Below are 22,417 nucleotides of genomic sequence, written 5' to 3' on the forward strand. Positions count from 1 at the left end.
TTTGAAAAGACCAATATCAGATATGTTAATCACTATTATCGACTACACGTTTCCAAAGTTGGCGGCAATTGTCTTCAGTTTTTCCAGAACCCAGCATTATGTTTGGACCGTAAGAACAAGCTTTTCTCTTTTAAGAAATAAAATTAAACTACCCTTTTTCCTCCTGTAATTTTTTTATAAATAATCATTACAAAAAGTTCATAAACTTATTACCCACATCACATTATCTCATTATCCACATATATAGTTCTCTAAAATACTTCTAAAAAATGTTTATCTTAATTGCTACAAAACTTGAGCATTAATAAACTAAAAACCAAGGATTTCAATTTTTATACATTACCAAAGTATGTGTAAATTAGTTTTAATATTTTTCAATAACATTAAATAATTCAGGGTCAATATATCACAACACTAATTCCAAATTTTAAAATACAGTTTTTTGTTTGAAAGTTATTTAATGATATAATTTAATCTAAAAAAAACAGATCGATGAAATGACCTCGGGTATAAAACATAACTTTATTAACTTACAGAATTTAAATTTTATAAATCTAACAATTACGTTAACATTTCGTATGAAATTGATAGTTTACAAAAATAATTATAGTTTAAAAATTTACAAATCTAGCAATTTATAGAAGTTAGAAATACAATTTTAAGTTTTTTTTTTAATTTAGGTGGAAACATTAATAATTTTTAATTTACATTAAATTATATTTACAAATACAATTTTAGTGTAAATAAAAAGGTCAAAATTATGCTAGTAAAAAGACATAGTGTAAATTAAAAAAAAAATAGTCAATTCGTGCATGAGAAACCAAAACTGTGTTTGAAAAGCAATTTATTCTTCACAAAGGAATCCTTCCAAATGTACCTAACTTTTTAAAAAGTTAATCCGTTCAGGTAAAATTGTACATTTTGAAGCTGTGGCCCAATAAAAGTTTGCAGAGCCTCAAGTTATTAGAAGTTTCAGATTGAAGAGCATACCAACAATAATTTCAATAAATTTAAGCAAACACTAATAAAAAAGCTTCATCCAATGACATTGATGAGGGTAATTATTTAAACAAGCTTATTCATCTATACTTAACTGCCTTTCTCAGTTCATTGTTCTATAACATTACAGAGTAAATATTGGTAAACATTGAACAAAGCCACCGGTGAAAAAGGGTTGGTTCCATGATTACCTCAAAACTTTTTCACCTGAACAAGTTCACCTTGTCTAGCTCCAGATTCAAGCATTGCTTCTAACACAGCAACATCTCTTGCACCCTCGACAAAAGAGAGACGGGGCTCAGCCACAAACTGGCTCCCCTTCTGCTACAAGGAAATAAATTAGACTAGAAAACAGCACCCTGTTCAAGGTTGTTCTTTATATTGTTATTATAATGTGCATGAAGTCTGAATCTCTAGTTCCAGGAATGTTTGGACAAGCAAATGATAAAACGAGTAACATGAATAATGAACTAGAGAATTTGTTTAGGAATTCAAACATGAGGACTCAATTTACCTTGAGGGTGTTTTCAGATACATCATTAATAAAAGCTTTTAATTCCTCAGTTACTCCATTGAATGGAAAGAAGGTGCTCTCCTTTGGTCCATCGGCACCATAAAAAGAAACCTACATAGCATTACAACACATAAAAAATTGATCCCGTTTTATTTATGAAAACCAGTAACATAAACTACAGTTCATACCAGGTAACCATGTTCTCCTTGGAAACCACGCTCAACTTGCAGGGTTCCATTCAAGCCAACAACTCGCCACAAGGTCTATAATATATTAAAAATAAATAAATGCATGAACAGTAAGCATATCTACAGCCTAGCAGGCGTGACACAAGTGTGCTTTTGAAAGAAGAATGATCTTTGACCACATGCCTTGGGTGATCTGGAGGAGACAACCATTACAAAAACTCCTGAACATCCATTCTCCAAATGACTAAGGCAAAAGATTCCAAAATTAATCTTGGATTTCCAGTCAGGTATTGTAAAATTAACTCCGTGAAATAGAAGCTTACAAGACAGATGATAAATTATCTGGGGAAGGTAAGGTCATATCTACATGAGACGTCATTGCTGAAACGGAAACCAACTCACACCCAACAAGCTGCCAAAAAAAAAAGATTAATAACATCATTATATAGATTAATCAGACCTATAAGCCCCTTCTCTAGGACTCCTAATAGAGAAGTAAATTGAAAGAAAACTTTACCAACTTCTAGAATAACAAGCAACTTTTCTATAAGCAGGTCAAAATACAACTAATTACTTTTAATTGCCCAAGTGTATTTTGGTAGCAGAGCATTAAACACTAATGACAAAGTTTTGGTAAAATGCCAAAGGATATCAGTTTGATAAGACCAATAATAAGAGTTTATTGCCACCATAAATTGCATTGGAAACACCAGAAAGACGAGATAATAAATAAAACAATCAAAATGCACACCGTAAGTCAAAGATTACCATTCTTAACCCTGCAATGTAATGCACGCCCATATCAATAATGAAACCTCCCTGCCAGAAAGAAAAAAAGGAACAACATCACATAAGGAACCAAAAATGAACAATTAGTGACAGGCATAAACTGTTATGCTAATAACATGACAAGTTATTTAAGAGTTTTTGATTTGCAATATTTTAGCTATCAAGTATAGCCACAGAAAAGGGAATAACAAAAAGATAAATTCTTATTAAAAATGGATCACATTGTTTCAGTACTCCTTAGATTAAGACATATAAAGAATCCAAACTTGGATTTCCGGTATTGTAAAGGTAACTCCATGGATTAGAATCTAGGAGAGGAATATAATTATACCTCCTTTTTATTCACTACCAACATAAAGTTCATGTATTAAGATTTTATATATTACTCAATTATTATTATTATATTATAAATAGTAGAGTTCTTTTAGTTAATAGGTCAGAATGGTAGTTCATTTAAGTGATCCAAAAACATAGGTTGTATAACAAATGCTCTTTTAAATTTGAATATTCAAACAGTGCACAACTAAATTACAAAGAACATACAGTTAAATTGCGCCTCCAATTGCTTGAAAAGTAGGGGTTTGCACTGTTCATTGATCCTTCAATAATAACTTGAACACTCATCATTTTCCCAATGCCAGCAATAAGTTTCTTGCACTGCCGAAAAACTTATGTGACTCCACAGTTGGATTCATAGGTCAAGATCTCAAACAAACAAATACCTCTATTAAGCCAGTCTCAAATCGGTAATTTTCAGCCACAGACCATATTAATTGACCAGGAACATCAGCGGAAATAGATTTGTAGCTAGACAACGCAATTTCCAATTCACTTGTACCTGCATTATTATATCGATGTATAGTTATGCTATTGCCCTGTTTTATTCTGAAGAAAAATATAGAGGGTTTTGGAAAGATAAATAGAGGGAATGAAAATAGAGAAATAAGTTGAGAAAAGATAAATAGGTAAGAAATAAAATTAAATGTTTAGTCATTTGATAGAGTAAAAATAGGTGAGAAATAGAGATAAAGCTTTTTGGAAATTGTGTAATTTGATGTTTGATTGGATATAAATTATATGAATAGTATAAAGCTCATTATACCCCTCACCACATACGACACAAATCAAAACTGTAGAAGTAAAATCCTAGTTTTTCCTCTCTCTTTCTTCATTTTTTGCCCATCCTCTTCAATTCTTTCTTATTCTCAACACCAAAGTACCAAATTCAACTTCCCTTCTCTCCATTTTCATCCCAGACAAATGCGGCCTAAGTTTAGATGGGAAAGCATCTTAGAATGTCGTTTCTACAAGACATGACGACAATACAATCAACAAATTGTAAAAGACCAACATGATGAGGTAACCGACCATTAGAAAGAGATAGAATACACCATTATACAATGAACACCTCATAAAAGTTATCAATGTGACAGAGGAAAGGGTATTTTTCCAACTCACTATCAAAGGTATCGCTAGGTCCTACTAGATTTTCAATATAAGAGTGAGATGGGAATTATGGTCTATAACACCTGGTGAAATCTTGTAATCTAACCTGTGTATGGCTTGGTATTTGACTCGGGATTGTTACAAATAGACATGATTATTACATCAAGTAGCCATACTAATCTCCTGCTTTCATGTTCCTTTCTAATTTTACCTTACCTTACTCTTTACTATGAAACCCTAACCCAACTGCTGAAAGACTTGAACATACTAGATGAAACAATTCTTCTCATTCATAGTCAATACCACCTCATCAATAAACAATTCTAAATTAGTATACAATTTAGTGTAGATAGAAGTATACAATTGCCATAACAAAACACTAATTACCCGATGCTGCAGGTTTCTCTTTATATCCACCAAATTAGGCATCCAACGCATACAATATATCCGAACAAACATAAAATTTAGTCAGTGGCACAAAAGATATATGTAAAAACAAATTTGTTATCAAAGTAAATTTACTTGCATGACGTGAAGTAGCCAGGCAAGTTCCTCATCGACGGAATTAATCTGACCCTCACAAGAAAGATAATATCTGGCTAACAAACTTGTAAACAGATACATTTACAAAAGCCATTACCTTGAAGAACATGTTTACCAGCCTTTAGCAGCTTCAGTGAAATGTCGACCTGGAACAATTGATTGTTTGTAAAGAAAATGCAAAGAAATTGTAAATTCTGTAGAATTAAAGTATAAAAGTCCTTCCAATTTCAATTAAAGTTGACAGATAAACAATCTGGTTCATGGATAACCAAATCCACATTTTGAAAGTAGGTAATACACAGTATGGCATTCAATGCAGCAGGTAGACAGCAACATGATTGTTATTATCTATAATTTGATTTAATTAGAAGTTAAATGAGAAATAATTACCTTAATTGTTACGCATACACAAGTGATTGAGTGAGAAAAGATAAATATTAGGATAGAGAAGAGAAATAAGAAACCTGATTTTGGCCAGCCAAAACGACAGCAACAGCATCTATGGATCCATCTTGGATGATCTCTTCAAGACCGCTGTCTCCCCACTTACACTCTACTCCGGGAAAACGCTTACGGGCTAGGCCTACGGCCACCGTAGCGGATTCCTGCGCAGAAAAAAATGAATTGAAGGTAACCGATGAGATTGAAAAAAAAAGAGGCGAAAATAAAACAATGCAATAGTAATGGAGGAATGGTATTACCTGAGTGCGGCTCCAAATGGCTTTGAGTTGGAAGAGATGAGCGATCTCGAAGAGTCTAGGAAGGTACTGAGCCTTCACAAAGATTCCAGCTCCCAGAATAGCGATCTGAGGAACCTTCGTCGCCATAACTACAATACAATACAATACAATAAAAATGCCACACAAATTTCACTATGTATATAGAGTGCATTGTAATGTTTCTACCGATTCTGTTTTATAATCAAATCTCACCTTGCTTTTTCTCTTTCTTCTCACTATTTCTTCTACTTGTTTGGCTTTTGTAATGAGGTGGTGACTATGTTCCTTGCCGTGAATTTAGGGGCAAAAAACACCACATAAAATATTTTATACTGTATATTTCATTTCCACTGTTTGATGTTAATATTTTGTATTATCTATTTTTTATTAATATTTAAAAAAAAATTGATTATTAAAGTGTTTTCTTAGTTCAACATTGTGGAGAACTATTTTAAGTGATTAAAAATGTTTATTCCTGTCAAAAATATTTTGATGAAATAAATTTAATTTACACATTTAATATAATGAATTAATTTAACTAGCTTTTTTTCTGATAAAGTAGTTAATTAATCTTATAAAAAAAGGTAAGTACATAATTTGATTTTAAGTTTTAAGCATTTTCAGGATAAAAAAATATTATTAATATAATCCACAAGATAAAAAATATTACTAATACAAGTTTTGTGCATTTTCAGCATAAAAAATATTATTAATATAATTATTAAGATAATACTATAAAAGTTTATAAAAGGGTTAAATATGTTTTTAGTCCCTGAACTATCAAGCGTTTTTATTTTTCGTCCCTATTTCAAACTTTGCACGATTAGATCCCTGTCCTTAAGGAAACCATTATTTTTGGTCCTCCAATACAAACGGCGTTAAAATTCGGGTGATGTGGCTAACGTATAGGCACGTGGGATGACATGTATCGTTTGTAACATTTGCCACGTGTGTTTACATTTTAAATTGAAATTGATTAGTGATTAAATGAGCTGACGGAGATAAGGGCTTATATACTTACTAAGGGACTGGATCTTCTTAAGTGAATCAAAGACGAGGGTTGATAAGCACATAATTTCAGCTGGGAAGAAGGTTTCGGTGAACCGCAAAAGGTTGGATTTCATCTTCTTCAACATTGGTGTAAATGGTCACGTAAGTTGATTTTCGTCTTTCGTTTCGTCTGAATGGATGGATTTGGGATATAGGGTTTTTGTTGGGAGTAGTCGAAGTTGATTTACTTTGGAAATTACTGTATCAGGGAAATGGAAGCTGACAGAGGAGGAAATGGTTGCACGCGAAGGAGTATTGGTTCTGGAATGTCCCAAACATGTGGATCCTTCTCTGACTTAGCTGCAAGAAATTGTGGTTGTGGGGAAAGATTGTTGCTGTTGAAGGCAACTACATTGAAGAACAAAGGGAGACTGTTTTATAGATGTAGAAATTGGGCAGTAAGTGAGATAATGTTTTACTTATTGTGATGAAGTTTGTATTCGTGATTTGTAATTTCTTTTGCAGAGTAATTCAAGTTGTAACTACTTTGAATGGGTTGATGAAGGAGACTCGAAAATTGAAGGAAGCTTACAAAGGAGGAGTGAAGAAGTTGAAGTCTGTATTGAAAATGTTGTGTTGGATCTAAGGAAGAAGAAGGACAAGTTGAAGAGGAAATTAGAGCAAGAGAGAAAAAAGTTCAAAATGATGTTGGTCTTGTTTGTATTGTCATTATGGGCATTAACAGTGATGTTTTGTTTTATGTTTGTGCTGAAGATAAATTGTAATTAGATTGGTAATGTTGTGTTGTGGATGTACTTTCAAGTTTTAAATTGAATAAAATGTCAACATCATACGTGATTACGTTGTGTTATGTGCATTTCTGTTATGTGATTATAGTTGTTATTTTAAATCAAAGAGTTTTATAGCATAGTTTATAAAAATCAGTTACACTCAAAATGTCAACTAGTAAAAGCATTATACTGGTATGCGTAATTGAACCAGTAAAAGCATTATAAAAATGAAGTCTTGTACCAGTAAAAGCATTATAAAAATGAAGTTGCCAAGACATGTGAATGAAGTCTTGAACCAGTAAAAGCATTATAAAGAATGACCAAGTATCATTGGATGTGGATGGTTTATATAAAAATGTGACAAAAATACTTATAACATAACCAACTTCTTCATCCACAATAGCATCTTCTTCAACAACATATGCATGTATATCTTCCACCTCTTCTTCCATATTTACCTCTTCCTCCGTCTCCTGTACTGCCTCTTCACCAAAACACAAAAACTTAACTTCATCTGGCTGACTAGGTTGTACATGTTGGACATAGATTTCAACCTCATCATTATTTGCCTCTGCATAGTTAGCCAAGAACAGTGCTTCCCTGTCATCACTGAGTAATCTCAGGTTGTTCATCGCCTTTTGTTTTGCCCCCTTCCACCATAGCTTGAACTCTGCATCATACTTGAATTCTTTAACATATCCCACTGCTTCAAAGTAAGACCACCTGTCCGGATCAATTCCTTTTATAACATGTATTTCTCCTCCCACATATTCTATTCCCTTATTCTTCACGAACTTCCCCATGTGATGCAGAGAAAAATCAAAAACCATTGCTAATCCTACATTGTAAAATGCAAATTTTACTCACATAATGCACAACAAGCAATGGAGTGACAGTAAACATAAACGAAAATAACAAAATTACCTTCTTCGAATCGCCTTCCTGACACACAATGCAAACGAACACTGGAGCAACAAAGTTATCAACCCTAATCGCGACTCACGTTCAACATAAAACAAAGTTATCAACCCTCGTCTTTGATTCACTTAAGAAGATCCAATCCCTTAGTAAGTATATAAGCCCTTATCTCCGTCAGCTCATTTAATCACTAATCAATTTCAATTTAAAATGTAAACACACGTGGCAAATGTTACAAACGATACATGTCATCCCACGTGCCTATACGTTAGCCACATCACCCGAATTTTAACGCCGTTTGTATTGGAGGACCAAAAATAATGGTTTCCTTAAGGACATGGATCTAATCGTGCAAAGTTTGAAATAGGGACGAAAAATAAAAACGCTTGATAGTTCAGGGACTAAAAACATATTTAACCCTTTATAAAATGATCTCTCTCACATACATATGTTTTGTGATTTAACCACTACATAAATATTTTAAAAATGGGCAAATTTGATTATTATTTTTTAAAACTAATCATATATAACAATGAAATCCATCATTATTATTGTAAAAAAATTTAAGTAACGACCACAATTACTTATAATAAAGACTTGGCAAATTATAACTTTGTAAGAATATATAGTTAATAGATCGATAGTATACATCGATATGTAGTATATCTATTGACTTCAAAAGTAATATACTTCTGGAGAAGGAAATCCTGATACTATTGATGAGTGTCGTCTGAAAAGATATTTTTGAAATTGGTCTAGTGTATACTCTGGAAAGTAAAACTACAAAACTCACATATTTGATGGAATGCAAGAAGAAATTTGATGGGTGCAGGAAGAAACAACCTCACAATAAACTGCCATCATCTTTTGTTTTCACTGGCAAAGAACCTTGTTCTTAGTGGGTTGAGTCGAATCATTATTCATATTCTTGCACTATAATGGCAAGCACCAGCTAACACTATTTCAGAACTCACTGCAATATCTTATCAATCTTATTGGCATTTGTTACAAATTAAAAGAATAGATACAATAATTGTTATTTCTTGTTCCACGATATAAATTTAATTTGGAAAAATCATCTTCCCTTTCATTTCTTTTCATTATCAAATCGATTTTCTAAACCTACTGAAAGACTCTGAAAACAAAAAATGGAGCCTGTAGGTCGATCATCTTATTTTCAGCATCCAATGGTTGTATGTATATTGTTTCTCTGGGTTCCTCGCTCACCCCACTCTGCGTGGCATACTCCAATGCCATCTCATAGTCCACCTGCATACAGAAATTATGTACAAAATTTGATGAATAAATCAAAATTCAAGTACACCTAGCCCGTCTTTTATCTTCTGTTCATTGTATGAACTCAGTTCATACAGTCTATTTAGGATACAATCCTAGAGAGTATTGCCTAAAAGCTTCATTTGATATGTAAGCTAAAGGTATAGTTGTTTCCTTGAAAGACGAACTCAAGTAAAGCTAATAAGCAGATACGCACATAATCCAGAATGAATAGAGAAGTTATGTGATTGAGAGAAACGATTTCTGTTGCTCAAGAAAAAAAGACGAACAGGTTTTATGATGCTAATTTCGAAGTTCTTCAAGCAACCCCTTATTTTATGTACAACCAAAACTAAATCTATATTATTTTTAACGTTTAAGGTGGACATACTCATGATAAGAGTTGTTCCACTATATCAATTTACTGCCAATCTGACACTTATCTACTCAGGTTGAGGTATCCCTTTAGTTTTTATATAAGAAGAAATATTCACACTCACACGCCGCCAGATAGCATACCTGTTCAACATGTTTAGCAAGCTTTTCAGTCAATGTTTCCTTAGTAATCAAATTCTCTGAGACTTTTCTTAGTAGTTCTACATCATTATCCCCATAACGAATCTTCTTTGCCGCGTGTAACTGTGCCATTTCTTTCAAAACGTTGTATACTGCACCAGAAGCATCGGGGATATACCTGCCCATTGGTAGGAACTATATTTTATTTCATACTTAAAAAATGCATCATTGTTCAGAGATTGCTGGAATTATGAGGGACAAATAAAACTTTGACATACTTGCTGAGATTTCGTTTCCTCTCCTGCTGCTCACGGGCCTGCATCTTTTTCACAATCTTGGATTTTAACTGGACACAGCACTGCTGAATAGCATACTAAAGATACAGCAAAAATAAAATCTGTTAGCCTATTTTACATAGAAAAAATTGAACAGTTGCAAATTACAAACTACAAACCTTGACAGCAGAAGCAATCTCAGTTATGTCATCTCCAATGTATTCTTTCCCAGTTCCTTTGAATGGAATTTTTGTGCTCACAATGCTTACAAAGACACCAATCTTATCTTGTATCTGATTGATTTTGTAACTACTCCAGCTGAAAAAGTATTTAATAGGATTTCATAGGCTATAGTTGCCTTGTGACGCCAGAGAATTTTGGAAGCAATTATTGACCCTTATTCTGTCCCCTCATCATAAAACACTACTTGGAACAAATGGCTTTGGCAAGAAAGAAACATTATAGCAGGACTGACCTTTAAAAAGTATTCACTTCTAATTCCTAACAACATTTATACCCGCATCTCTCGAAACAAGATTATATGTTCTTTCCTCTCACTATATTTTTTTTTCTCTCTCCATCCAAACAACATCACATACCTATATTTTCTCCTTTTCTTTCTTTTTATTCTCACTTTGTTCCCTCATCCAAGCAAAACAATAATTAGAAAGGCAAAATAAATCCCATGCTTTTATATGTATACTTACTTAATCCTTTTATGTGCGGTCCTGGTAACAACATCGGCACCTTGCTCAAAAAGTAGAGGAATTCTATTGGCAAATCGAAATATATTCAGACCCTGGAAACAAGTATTATATATTCTGTTACTGAAACTATTGTCATTTTCTAATAGCAGAATGAAGTATTTCGTTAATAAACAAGTATTATATATTTCTGTTCAGTTGATCAAGAATCATCCAACATCACCAAATTTAAGACGGTGGCGGCAATCAAACTATACCACAATAATCAGAAGTTAAATTAGTTTCTTTTTCTTTATAGAAAAACAATTTATTACAACATAAGGACAAATAAAATAGCACAGGATGATCAAGGAGTATGCTAAAACACAAAAACAAGGAAAAAGAACATAAAACAGTATGAGTCCAATCCTTTTGCATATCAAACAAAAGGTTTATTTTCTATTATATACTTTTTCCCATGTTTATTACAGCATTTATAGCATTTCACTCTATCTCCAGCTATTGTTTTAAGATTATACGGTAAATTTAACACGTGTAGTTCAAACTATTGCCAAACATAACTATTTTTGGAATTGAAACTAACTTGCTTGACATTTTTTCCTCCTACACTGACTCCAGCTTCCACAATGAATGGGTGACCTTCAAAAACTTGAGCACTGTGCATCAATGGCAAAAGAAATTAGCTTTAAATCATTATGAATAACCAGAAAATTCAACCAAAACCAAGAAATCCCTCATGAGCCTCTAGCATAACGGCTCGAATTACCCTTTGGAACTTCCAACAAATAGCGTAAAATGAAAGCTAAAGACTCAAGATGTTCCATATCAAGGATACAAAATTAAGAGATCAGGAAGTTCCAAGAAGTAATAATTTGAGATAAGAGAAACATGTAGTAAAACTTTGATACTGAACTACAACCTGCCTGAATAAGTAGCAACCATGTCCGGGTGCAGCTCTTTTATAATTCCTAATCGAAGATTGTATTCACCAGCAGGGCTAAGACACTGAAAATAGGTAATATCGACACATAAAATGACAAATGTAAGGAATATAATATAACAAATAATAATGGAAAAATGAATGATAAAATATAAATAAAAGGGGCTCATGATACAGACTACATACATGACCACTAGGATCATCAAACTTGGCTTGTCGAAGCAACTGATGAATGCGTACTAATTGCTGTGAATTTAGAGACTTCACAGCCGTTTTTGCGCTGAAGTCTGGACCCATTTCTCCTGATAAAGAGAGTAAAGAGTGAAATAGAAAGCATATGCATCTATAACATATGCACATTGAACCATGTCAAGAAAAAATATACACATAGAACAGAGCCACAGCAGGCAACTTAACCCCTCACTGATTTAGGAAGGAAAAGGGAATACAATTAAGGAAAAGGACCCTTAAGCATTCCCATATTTCAATATCAACAAAGAGAGCCAGACATATCTTCTTTCTACACTTATTGCAGAATAACATTGCTTTTACATCAGGGATAAACGACTCTTGTTAAGTGGAGAACCTTAGCGTACTATATTTCCCTTTGCCTAACCAAATACCAGTTTCATCAATTCTGTAAGAATGATGAATCCAAACAGTTAACTGGATTACGTAACTACCATAGAAGGTGCTGCTTCAAAACACTATCTGCTCAACAAGAATAAAAAATATCCAACAAATTATTAACAAAATTACTGTTTCTCCTCACCTATTAATCTTTCAGCATAAGATTTATTAATATTTACGAATTCATGCTGAAGAAACTGTAGAAGATTCTGCTTTGATGTTTCAGCGATAAGTCGTTTAATTAGCAGTAAATCCACGGAAGATGGATGATGCTTTGTCTCCATAGGAATGGGTGGCATTACATCTGTTCTGCGAGCAAATCTTATAGAGACATTCTTGCTGCCAAAGAGAACAGCTGGTATGAGAAGATTGTGCAAGTTGATTTGGGGACAGAATCTGAAAAGATATATACATACTCAGGGGCATCTGACACAAATTTAAATAGAAATTGTGCATAAGGGGTGATGACAGCCATTTGTCTCATGTAATGCAATATTTTTGACTGCAAATACAAACAAAGGAGCTCACATTACTGAAACATGACCACAAGTATTTTTTCAATAAAATCAATAAGCATGATAATAGTTTATTGATGGAACCGCTCAATTATATCTAGAGTTTGAAGTGAAATTATTCAAATGTCATCAAACAGGCATTACATACACGGTAAGTCGTCCAGTTCCCCTCTATGACAACTTGAATTTCAGCTCCCCGCCAGTGTTCCTTATTTTCCCGTTTTTCATGTAAATGAACATGGGGTATATTCCTGAAAATTGAAGCATTTGTTTATTTGGAAGGAGTTCAAGTATTAATTCATAAAAGTAATTAAAATAAAGTCATACCTATGAATGTCAATATCCAGCCTGCAAAATGAAATATAATTTTGGTTCCTCATTGAAGAAGAGATCTCAATAGGAAGCCCTGTACTCATTTTCGACCATATTAACGCCTGTATCCATTAAAAAACCAAATTAATATGGCCAAGCGAAACAAGTATATAATACAACTTCTACTGAAAAGTTGCCAGCTGTAACAAAAACAGAGGGAAATAACATATATACTAGTGCATGTTGTCAATCAATACCATCTTTGCACCAAGACCAAACTTTCCCCGTGTCTGTCTCAAGCCATATTTTGTCCCAGATAGAACTGCGTGAATAGACAAGCATACCGCGAGTGAGGTTTCTAGTTCCTATGAACAAAACTACAACTGCAATTGCGAATCATCTTGATTGCAGATAACTAATGCAGCGAGAATTGACTGACCTCGACCAAACATATTTGGGATGTCATCATGTGGCATTCCCTTTCCATTATCCTGCAATTAGTAACAATAATGAGACTGTCAGACATTTCTCTAACAGGAATGAAACTGATAACGACAGAAAATGAGAAAATTTTCAAACTGGATTTCAAAATCTGATCAATCGGTTCAGCTGACCAGATTAAAATCAACAAATAAAGACGATGCATATCAACATGGTATCACAGAGTAAGGCCTGAGGCAGAAACCACACGCACCTTGCATGTAACTCTGTAAAAGGAAGCCTCACCTCGACCTTTGGCAACCTTTGTAGCGTGAGTTTCTTTCACTTTCTTTCCCAGGGCTACATTCTTTGCCTGCATTTCTTGAGCACGAGCCTCTTTTGCTAATCGTTTCTGCATGGGAAAGTATTATGTCAAACAGAACCCTATCCAGTGAGCATTTCACCTATAGCCTCTACTCAATTGCAATTGCTTGTTTATATGATGAACCAAGAAAATAATTTCTAATTTTTTACTAAGAAATAATGTATACTAACCAAGTCCGATCAGAGTTTAATCTATATCAGAAAAACAAGTCAACAACCAATGTAACAAGATAAAATTAAACACACCTCACGAGCCTTCTCAGTTTCATAATCGTCATACAATGCCGCATCAACACGTTCACGGTCAACAAGACCAATCATGGAATTAAATTTGCTTTTTCCTATCTCCTCACTATAACAATCAAGCCAGCATGAAAGAAATCATTTACAGATACATTTCAAGAAAAATCACGTGTTCACATTAGCTCATTTACCGGTTCATCATTCATCATACTTGTCCTTGCACACTTACATAGTAATTTCGACCACCGGAAGCTCCGATATGGATTCCGCCGAGTCAAGTGAGTTCTCCACAAGCTCTCTAACAGTAGTATAAAGTGATTTTCCAGGCTGTAGTTAAATCCACATAATTTCAGAGAAAACATACACACAAAATTGCTTGCGCATAACAAATCAAAAACATAATTGTACTACGCATACGTTATCAAATCCTGCAATGTTCTTGTTTTCCGCAAAGAACTCGGCAGGAGATTCTACAAAAACAAATAATAATAATAATAATCAGTTGAAAGATAAAGCTAAGAAATAAAGCAGAAATTGCAACATGGAGAGAGAGAGACTCTGCTTCAGAAGAGTTTCTTTCGGTTTTCGAGGGGTCTTTGACTTGGTTTTCTTAGCTTCGGTTGGGCTTTCATCGCTAATTCCATCCATGGAAATTTCACCCTAGAATAATTTCACCCTAGAATCTTGAATTGCCGATTTCGATTCCCAAGGAGCCCTTGAGTTCAGATTTGGAATCAGAAGCTGGGAGTGAGAGAGTGAGTGAAAGCAACGAACTTCGATTCAGCTGACTCCTGCAGCCAGCCAGCGGTAGGGTTCTAAGCTGAAAATACAGAAAATAGTTGAATTTGTCGTGCCTGCGATCTAGTGTTGTCCTCCGCAGTGCGGATCACGCTGCCATTGCCAGTCGCCAAACAGAATCTCACGATCAACGGCCAATATATTTCTTTAGCTGAGACCTTACACTTGGACGGCCAAGATCCATGATAAATGGTATACTGTACTGTCTGCGATCCGCATCTTCAAGGTATTTCGTTTATAAAATTCATCGTTATTTCCCGCCAACCAAAGTTTCTCTCTGTTCCCGTGCACAACCATGAAATATTCCAAAGCTAATTTGAGTGAAAGTCTTTGACTTACATATTTGAAACTGAACTTGCCTAATGTTTTGTATTGTAACAATTTTTATCAAGAAACTAATATTATTTTTTCTTGTCTGTTTGAGGATGTTACAATTTAATGTTCATACATATTTTTGACATTATTAAAGGTCATCGAATTTTAATTTTTAAATGAACTATTAGAAGAGGTCATAAATTTACTATACACGACCGTTTATTATTAGATGATAGTACTCCTTTTTTTTTTATTATCAGTGCATTGTAATTAAATTTAAATGTTATTGATGTCTAGTTTTAGATGATAAAGAAATGTATTAAATTTGTAGAATAACAATTTATTAGGTTTAACTTTTTCAAAACCAATTATCAAAAGTTTCCTTAATGTGCTGAATGAGAGTAATAAATAATGTGTTGTTAACTTTCCTAACATCTCTATTTTATGTTAACTATATTTAACTTTATAATATAAAGTAATTTTATAAGTAAATTGTAAAAAATTAAAGATAACTTTAGAGAGTTATCTATAGCCAATTTCTAAGTTGTTTTTATAAAATTATAATATAAGTTTGATTAAAGGTTAAATCAGTCTGAAAATTTATAGAACATTCTTTGAACATTCTTGAAATATAATTCTCCAATATGTAGATTTATATTTAAAAGTTTATTTATGTCTAATTTTGAAGGATGATTTAAATGATTAATATTGATTGCAATTTGATTAATATGAAATTTTCTATAATGATTTTTTATGGCTTAATGAAAATGAAAGGTATGAAAATTATTCGAGTGGGGTGTATATGAGAATAAATATAATTTATGTTTGAATATTATCAAAATCCTATTAAATAATGTGATATAGATAAATTATGATTGTAAGAATTTTATTAATATTATCATTCGTAAGAAGAAATGTCATATTCAATAAGGTATAAGGTATAATTGTATTGAGTTTCAATAAAAAAATGAAATCATTCTAATTCTATTAAACTTTTATACTTATGTAGAGTAGAGAATGAGATTTAGGTAACGAGAATAAAAAGAAATTCATAATCTATAAAATTAGTATTAAATATTTTAATCTTTAAAAACCTTCATTTTTTAACCTCTTTCTTCTCTTTTTCTTTCTTTTTCATCCTTTCTTTCTCCGTGTATATGAACAAATATAACTAGCAAAATAATTAGAGTTCCATTCGTAAAAAGTACAAAAATATAATAATTTGTACTTCAATTATTTAATGTGCTTCCTTACACTGGAAAAGGTAAGACACTTAAATTCAGTATCTTTTTAAAAAATTTCTAAACCATTTTGCAGAGAGTTTTTGATATCGCTTCAAGCCATTTTTGTAATCCACAAAGTTGATTCCGAATCTCACTGTATAACCATTGTTCCATTCAAAGTTATCAAGCAATGACCATGCAAAATATCCTTTTATATTTACGCCATCCCTGTAATGCCACCAAAAATAAAATAAGATTTATAAATAAAATATTTTTCAAATATGTTAAAAAGAAAAAAGAACGAAGAAAAAGAAATTACCTAATTGCTGAATGAAGATAAAATAGATGACGATAATGATAGTCTATCCTCAACGTATCTAGAAGAGACTCTTCCAATGATAGCGTTGGATCATTGAACTCATCAACACCTATGCATAAATAGTATTACATGTTATTAGAAGATTAAAAAAAATGAGGTAAACCAACAAGTTAATTATTACTTACAATTCTTGATATATAGTGTATAAATTTATTTTACATTAGCTTCTTTAAAGAAAAGTACTAAAATTTTAGTATAAATAATTCATATAAAAAAATTAAAATGAGATAAATTAATATCACTTATAACCTAAAAACATAAATTAATAAATTTATTAGTCAAACAAAAGTACACTAACTTGAATATATTTATGACAGATAATTGAAAATAGATCATAATAGACTGTATCTTTATAATAAATAAACCAAAATATATAAGTTAACCTACTATGATAGATTTTTTCCTTACATTGTATAAATCCCAAACCTGTTACGATTATCAGAACTATAACATCAAAACACTTATCATAGAAAATCTATTTTATCTGTCATAAAATGTACACTAATATATAAATTGGTGTTATTTATATGTGATAGGAGACTTCTAATAATGAAAATTTTCATTCACAGTGAATCTTAACATAAAAATTTAAATGTATTTTTAATGGAATTACCATTTTCAGTTATGTAAATTAATGGATTGTTGTACTTTTGTTTAATGTACAACAATAATTCTCTAATGCCTCGCGGATACACACACAACCAGCTAGAAGCAGCCTACAAATACAATAAACAAAAGTTAAATATATAATAATAAAATAAATTAATCACATGTAGCTAGTAAATAGTTTGACATGGTCATTACACATACCGTTGGACCTATTGGAATCCCATTGCGTTCAGCTACTCCCAAAAAACAAATATATTATCAAAATCAAAACACACACAAGTCTGTAATTGTAGAGAAACAATAGATAAAAGAATCTTACTTGTAAGATTGGTATTGGCATCTGTATTATAATTAGGTTTGACAGTGCCTAGCTGAGGTGCATGGATAGCATAACTAGAGGTGTAATAGTTTAATCCAATAAAATCAAACGAACCATTCACGAGTTTCATTTGTTGTTGGGAGAATTCTGGTAATCGATTACCAACAAGAGAACGCATGCTTTTTGGATATTTTCCTGATGTTAATGGTTCCACAAACCTAAGAAAAACATATTTAATCTTCGTATTAAATCAACCTTAAAAACTTTGATATGAAATCATGTACTCACCATCCCAACATGAAATCTAGAGCTCGCTCAGAAGCACTTTTGTCTAATTTGTTATCCGACAATGGTTCAAACCAATTAGACACAAGAGTTATGCCTATGACTCCATTTTGATACACCTGTGTAAAGGGTTTTGTGTTAGTAGAGATGAATAAAATATAATGATATGTTTATTTTTCCAGTTGAACCTTTAAAATCTTAAAAATAAAGCTAAGAGCTACTGTGAAGTTGTGATGAACCTGATACTTTTTTCTGTAAACTTGGACAGTGGCTGCATGAGCAAGAAGAAGGTGATGTGAAACTAAATAAGGTTCTCTCCCAGAATCACCATGAACACATTTTGGATCTAACCATTTAGAACATCGATTTGGTGGCATCACTCCAGTTGCATAGCCAAATGTAGTATAAGTCCATGGCTCGTTTAAAGTAATCCAATACTTCACTCTGTCTCCAAACTCTTTGAAGCAAACTTCTGCGTAATCTTGAAAGTCGTTTCTGATACCATGTTTGTATTGAGAAATAGTATAAAACATCTATTGAACTATAAGTTAATTATATAAGAACATTTGATATCGATTAAAAAATAAATTTTGTATCACTTACATAATGCGAGGACTTAGGAAGCCACCATACTCATCTTCTAAAGTCTGGGGAAGATCCCAATGGAAGAGGGTGACAAATGGTTCGATACCTGTAATATTAATTAATTATTTACACATATTAATATTAATTAATTACATGTGATTGTGACTGTTCACTTACTTGAAGAAATATTAAAATACAAACTTTGATTAAAAAAATATTACAAGAAAACACAATAGATATGGATTTTTTACCATTGGCTAACAGTTCGTTGATGAGGTTGTTGTAATATTTGACTCCTTCTTGGTTTATTCCTCCACTAAGCTTTCCTTCTATGAATATTTATGAGAAGATTTAAAAGGGTTAAAAATAATTAAGGGATAATAATGAAATAACCATCGATGTTTAACTTACTTGGAAGAATTCTTGGCCAAGAAATAGAGAATCTGTATGCATCCAAGTTCATGTATTTCATGATTCCAACGTCTTCCTAACAAGTTTAAAAAATCGTAAAAGTAATTAATATATAAAAAAAATGTAATTTAGAAACTATATTATAATATTTTATTCCATTGAATAGTTTTATCACAATGTCATGTGTTTGACCTTTTAGATTGTTTGAAATTTGAATTTTACCTTATACAGGTGATATTGATCATCGGCAACATCTCCATTACTTCTACCTTGTATCAGTTCTGCAGAGATTGAACATTTATTATTCAGTTAATTCCATGATGTTTAAAATATATATATAGTGGGTTTAAAGAAATAACGAAACAAATATTACTTTATTTTTTATATACTAACTACAATTATTATGAATCATATTTTAATTACAAAATTATTTGAAAAATACAACAAAAAAATCAGAATCAAATTTTTGGTTTCCTTGCAATTGTTTTTAATCATTATAAATCATAATACTTTTATTATATATTTTCTATAGTTGGGTTAGTTTAAATTTACCGGGTTAAATTTTTTTTAACTCTTTGCCTAACTTAATTCTAATTAGGATACTTAATAAAATATAAAACTAACCTAATTGAAAAATATCCAATTGGATTGTAGGATGATGGTTCACAAGGAAATTTAACCTTCAACCTATTCTATAAAGACAACACACTTTTTAGTTTCTATCTATTAATACTATATATATATATATATATATATATATATATATATATATATATATATATATATATATAATCTATTTAAATATATTTATTTATATAATTTTAATTATTATATAAGTTATTTATTACGACAGAAGATGTGAGTAAGCAACACATAAAGTTTTAACTTTAATACTTAATGTTTGATTCTAAAGTTTCTAATTTTAAGTTGAAAACTAAATACTAACTCAATAGTTAAAATTTTGATAGGTTAGTTTTTAATTCCTTTTCTTTTTTATAAGAATTGAAACAATTCTATTGTCTCTTTTTAATTATATTTATTATTGATGTTAAAATAAAAATATTATAGACAAATTTAGATTTTAATAATAGACTAAATATAATTTTGTATTTATAACAGATACGATTTTATATATAAATAATTTTTAGTTTATAAAATGATATTTAAATTAGAATTAATTATTACTTTTTAATTAATTACTATCTAATGATTTTCTTGTAAATAATAAAAAATTATAAATATTTCATTTATAATGAAAATAATTTTTTCATTTAAATAATTATTAAATTCACAATATAAAGAGAGAGAGAGAGAGAAAATTATCTAAACCACAAATAGATCAAGAATAGAGAAAATAAATAACTTAAACTAGGAAAAAAAAAAAATCAGTCTTATACTAGAAAAATAAACAAAGAAAAAAAGAAATACCTGGATGTTTATGGGTGAAAGTATCCCATACACTCGGCCCTTTGCCACCTTCCTTCGCCGCACCTTCATACTATATATTCATGTATTCCAAAACAACAAAATTATTAATAAATTGTTGAATTTGATTAAAATATTAAAAACTAAATAGGTGAAACGTTTTTATAAGAACAGGGAAATACCTCATCTTTTATGGTTTTTTTTCTTTTAATTATTAATATAATGAGTTTTAAGTTTAAGATCACGACAGAAACAATCTGTAGAAACAACTGAAAATGACTTCTCTTGCATATTCAAGCATTGTGAGATGTGCATCAGTAAAAAAGGTACAAATTACAAACCAAGATCCCAATAATATACAAGGTCGTGAAAACACGAACTCTCCAAACATATTGTGAGAAATATCAAACCTTAAACTGTGCATTGTGTTGGAGATTTTGACATGAGATGTAATGTACCTGGTAAGCGGAAGAAGCTGTCCCAAAAAGGAATCCTGGTGGAAAAGTGCTTCGGTTGAGGAAAGAAACATCGAGGATAGGTGCAACAGGAACAGGTTCAGCAAGAGTAACTGATGCTAATGTTCTAACAATAGCAACAACCGTCAGAAGAAACGCATTGTATGCCATGTCAGAAGAAGAATGAAGTGATGATTCTATTTAATGCGCAAATATATAGACTGCACTGCAGGCATGGCCGGATTTTCAAAACCGCGTATATAATTTTCAAACATGATTCTCTTTCTCCTGTCGTTTTCGCCGTTTCGTGAGATAAACCCAAGCAAGAAAAACACCATACTTTCTATTTCTTTATTACTCTTGCCATGTGTCTGCTTTGCCCTTTAACCAGTGTTTTACTTTGAATTTATTTAAGTGTTCTTCAAATTTCTATATCTACTAACAGCAATTATACTATAATTCGTAAAACTTGATACGATTATATAATTAAAATATAAGGTCACAATCCAAAAGATTATAGTTCTATTTATTTTAATGTTAATGTCATTTTTACTTTTTACACATATTGTATACATAAAAAGTTACTGACCAATGCATCCACTTGCCTATGGGAGACGAGTCCAGATGAGTTAATGAGTTAAAAATTTCAACTTATAATTGAAGTGTCGTGTTTGCTACCCTTAAAATAAAAATAAAAATAAAAATAAAAATTCTACTCAATAATTGAAGTGTTATTTAATTACAAATTACCACATGAAGAATCTTACTGAACAATAAAGATAAAAAAAAAATATAGGAGACCAGATAATTTTTTAATTGAGAAGAATTTTAAGAAAAATCTGCATTTTTACAACGAGAGTAGAAAAATTATTTAAACCGATAATATAATTACTTGCTTGGGGTTAGAACAATTAAGCGCAAAACGACCACCATGATTTGATTGTGCCATTGATATACCATTGGAATTACTTTCCATAATCATGTAAGATGTAAGTTTTTCTTATTTATCTAGATAAGAAAAACTGATTAATTAAAGGACATATTTTATAAGTGAGAAGATTAAAGTTAAATAGATAATGAATATTTTATATATTTAAAAATAAAAAATGTTTATTTTTTACAAATATTTTTCTTTTTAAACTTTGAATAACTTCTAAAATTTATCTAAAATTTTACGCAATTTTTTTCCGGAACACATGATGTAGAAAGTTGTAGTATATTTTAAAATAGAACAAGCGAAGTAAAGTTTAAGATAATCTGAATCCCATTCAATTAGAGTTTTAACTATTTATTTTAATCTATTATATTATTAAGAAAATAAACTATAAAAGAAAAATACCTTATTACTTCCATTTAATACCGTGACAGCTCATCATTATTTAAATTTTTCTCTCATTTACTCTTCGTTTCACCAATTTACTACAATATTTTTCTTATTTTTTAAGAAAATTACTAAATAGAAATCAAATTTAATTATAAAAAATAACTAGTTATTATAGTGT

The 22,417-nt window shown here is 31.3% G+C and overlaps 3 protein-coding genes across 5 annotated transcripts; all 3 read right to left on the reverse strand.

Annotated features, from left to right (window-relative positions):
* Positions 1–1,022: 1,022 nt before the first annotated feature.
* LOC124825227 (dehydrogenase FPY6-like) lies at positions 1,023–5,510 on the reverse strand. 2 transcript variants are annotated; one of them, XM_088092769.1, is made up of 13 exons: positions 5,412–5,510; positions 5,181–5,308; positions 4,944–5,084; positions 4,577–4,625; positions 4,324–4,341; positions 3,213–3,328; positions 3,034–3,147; positions 2,470–2,520; positions 2,025–2,113; positions 1,885–1,945; positions 1,702–1,776; positions 1,514–1,624; positions 1,023–1,320 (listed from the first exon to the last, which is right to left on the reverse strand). In XM_088092769.1, exons 2-13 carry the CDS (start codon positions 5,304–5,306, stop codon positions 1,192–1,194), a joined length of 1,080 nt encoding a protein of 359 aa, XP_087948895.1. In that variant the 5' UTR covers positions 5,307–5,308; positions 5,412–5,510; the 3' UTR covers positions 1,023–1,191. The 2 variants fall into 2 exon arrangements, with proteins under 2 accessions (XP_087948895.1, XP_047153757.1); XM_047297801.2 differs by lacking the exon at positions 5,412–5,510 and having other exon boundaries at positions 5,181–5,367.
* A 3,366-nt stretch (positions 5,511–8,876) lies between these two features.
* On the reverse strand, positions 8,877–15,159 carry TOP6B (topoisomerase 6 subunit B). 2 transcript variants are annotated; one of them, XM_047297803.2, is made up of 19 exons: positions 14,669–15,159; positions 14,529–14,581; positions 14,341–14,438; positions 14,115–14,220; positions 13,759–13,896; positions 13,504–13,555; positions 13,322–13,386; positions 13,080–13,186; positions 12,901–13,003; positions 12,654–12,739; positions 12,380–12,576; positions 11,794–11,909; positions 11,587–11,672; positions 11,251–11,323; positions 10,671–10,762; positions 10,143–10,281; positions 9,967–10,061; positions 9,692–9,866; positions 8,877–9,166 (listed from the first exon to the last, which is right to left on the reverse strand). In XM_047297803.2, the coding sequence occupies exons 1-19, from the start codon at positions 14,757–14,759 to the stop codon at positions 9,020–9,022; spliced, it is 2,019 nt and encodes a 672-aa protein (XP_047153759.1). In that variant the 5' UTR covers positions 14,760–15,159; the 3' UTR covers positions 8,877–9,019. The 2 variants fall into 2 exon arrangements, with proteins under 2 accessions (XP_047153759.1, XP_087948894.1); XM_088092768.1 differs by lacking the exons at positions 14,529–14,581; positions 14,669–15,159 and having other exon boundaries at positions 14,303–14,428.
* Positions 15,160–16,392: 1,233 nt separating this feature from the next.
* On the reverse strand, positions 16,393–21,103 carry LOC124825229 (beta-glucosidase 13-like). The gene is made up of 13 exons (XM_047297804.2): positions 20,919–21,103; positions 20,464–20,533; positions 19,258–19,316; positions 19,036–19,111; positions 18,876–18,953; positions 18,643–18,730; positions 18,279–18,534; positions 18,043–18,158; positions 17,755–17,972; positions 17,637–17,668; positions 17,440–17,542; positions 16,767–16,875; positions 16,393–16,675 (listed from the first exon to the last, which is right to left on the reverse strand). Exons 1-13 carry the CDS (start codon positions 21,084–21,086, stop codon positions 16,504–16,506), a joined length of 1,545 nt encoding a protein of 514 aa, XP_047153760.1. The 5' UTR covers positions 21,087–21,103; the 3' UTR covers positions 16,393–16,503.
* Between the last annotated feature and the right edge of the window lie 1,314 nt (positions 21,104–22,417).

Source organism: Vigna umbellata, chromosome 6 (assembly GCF_029865625.1).
Source record: "Vigna umbellata cultivar VRB3 chromosome 6, Vumbellata_1.0, whole genome shotgun sequence".
Taxonomy (NCBI): domain Eukaryota; kingdom Viridiplantae; phylum Streptophyta; class Magnoliopsida; order Fabales; family Fabaceae; genus Vigna; species Vigna umbellata.

Excerpts from the sequence above, each read along its gene's own strand:
- LOC124825227 (XM_088092769.1), bottom strand. The coding sequence starts at position 5,306 with ATGGCGACGAAGGTTCCTCAGATCGCTATTCTGGGAGCTGGAATCTTT. Across the intron at positions 4,626-4,943 it reads TTTTGGCTGGCCAAAATCAG|GTCGACATTTCACTGAAGCT; the intron begins GTTTCTTATTTC and ends CAATTGTTCCAG. Across the intron at positions 1,777-1,884 it reads TCTCCTCCAGATCACCCAAG|ACCTTGTGGCGAGTTGTTGG; the intron begins GCATGTGGTCAA and ends AATATATTATAG.
- LOC124825229 (XM_047297804.2), bottom strand. The coding sequence starts at position 21,086 with ATGGCATACAATGCGTTTCTTCTGACGGTTGTTGCTATTGTTAGAACA. Across the intron at positions 20,534-20,918 it reads CAGCTTCTTCCGCTTACCAG|TATGAAGGTGCGGCGAAGGA; the intron begins GTACATTACATC and ends ATGAATATATAG. Across the intron at positions 17,669-17,754 it reads TGCCAATACCAATCTTACAA|CTGAACGCAATGGGATTCCA; the intron begins GTAAGATTCTTT and ends TTTTGGGAGTAG.
- TOP6B (XM_047297803.2), bottom strand. The coding sequence starts at position 14,759 with ATGGATGGAATTAGCGATGAAAGCCCAACCGAAGCTAAGAAAACCAAG. Across the intron at positions 13,187-13,321 it reads TTGGTCTTGGTGCAAAGATG|GCGTTAATATGGTCGAAAAT; the intron begins GTATTGATTGAC and ends TAATGGATACAG. Across the intron at positions 10,282-10,670 it reads ACCGCACATAAAAGGATTAA|CTGGAGTAGTTACAAAATCA; the intron begins GTAAGTATACAT and ends ATACTTTTTCAG.